At 62.4% G+C, this 1,017-nt stretch overlaps 1 protein-coding gene across 1 annotated transcript; it reads right to left on the reverse strand.

Moving 5' to 3' along the window:
- Window positions 1-5: 5 nt before the first annotated feature.
- On the reverse strand, window positions 6-481 carry EMIHUDRAFT_125490 (hypothetical protein; the record flags this gene model as incomplete). Its single annotated transcript, XM_005793331.1, has 1 exon — window positions 6-481. A coding segment is annotated over one exon (476 nt), but the record flags the coding sequence as incomplete, so codon positions are not given.
- Between the last annotated feature and the right edge of the window lie 536 nt (window positions 482-1,017).

The following is a 1,017-nucleotide window of genomic DNA, read 5'->3' on the forward strand; positions in this document are numbered from 1 at the left end:
CTGCGTCACGAGAACTCGAGATGGATCAGGTCTGGGTCGGCCGTGCTGTCGCCGCCAGCTCCAACCATATTCCACATGATGACTGCGTCAGTGTAGACTGGCTCGCAGCCAAGCGCCTTGGCGACGTGCCAGTACGGCGTGGCAATCGTGCGCGGAAGCACCTGCTCTGCCGCGCCGTCTTCGCACCAGACGTAGTAATGGACGAGAAACGAGAGCACCACAAAGGCTCGCTGGAGCTGCGCCTCGGTCATAGTGGCCGCTACACGCTCTGGACCTCCTGCACGGGTGGCGACAGCATCAGCGGCGGCCAGCAGCGTTCTCTTGTACTGCTGCGGCGGCTCCTGCCCGTGGTAAAAACGAGGAAGCGCGAGTGCTAGCGCCTCAAACTCGGCAATCTCAGCCAGCGGAGCGGCACGCTCCGCCGGATCCGGGCAGAAGCGAAAGCCGGAGTCGAGCGAGAGGATAGCCGGTGGGGAGCGTCCTGGCTGGCAGTGTCGCGGAGGCGGCGTGGTAAGAGTCGGCGTGATCAGCGAGGCAGCGAAAGCGACAGGAGTGATCAGCGAGGCAAAACAGCGACCGGAGTGATCAACGAGGCAGCGAAAGCGTACGGAGTGATCAGCGAGGCAAAGACGACCGGCATATGACCGTTGCAAGGTGGGGTATAAGACGGCTCCCGCGGCGATCAACACCGCAACTCCTTTTCTAAATTTCACCACGCTTCTTACGCGCGACGACGCTACAGCCTCCACCAAACCTCACACTTTTACTCACCCTCGGACATGCTTGCACCGTCATCCTGCGCGTCTGATGCGTCGCGCATCTGCTCGTCACCCTCTCCGTCACTCGCGTCGGCGGGCGACCGGGCTGTGGGTGCGGCCTGCTTCTTTCTTGCGCTCGCGGCGCCGGCGCCACGGCGCCGTTTGCGTCCGTCCTTTGCGCTTCGCTTGGCAAGCTCGCCCGCAAAGTACGCCGAGTACGCAAGGCGCACCTTTTTGTTTTGAAGACCTCGATACTTAG

Source organism: Emiliania huxleyi (genome assembly GCF_000372725.1).
Source record: "Emiliania huxleyi CCMP1516 unplaced genomic scaffold EMIHUscaffold_10126, whole genome shotgun sequence".
In the NCBI taxonomy this organism is placed as follows: Eukaryota; Haptophyta; order Isochrysidales; family Noelaerhabdaceae; genus Emiliania; species Emiliania huxleyi.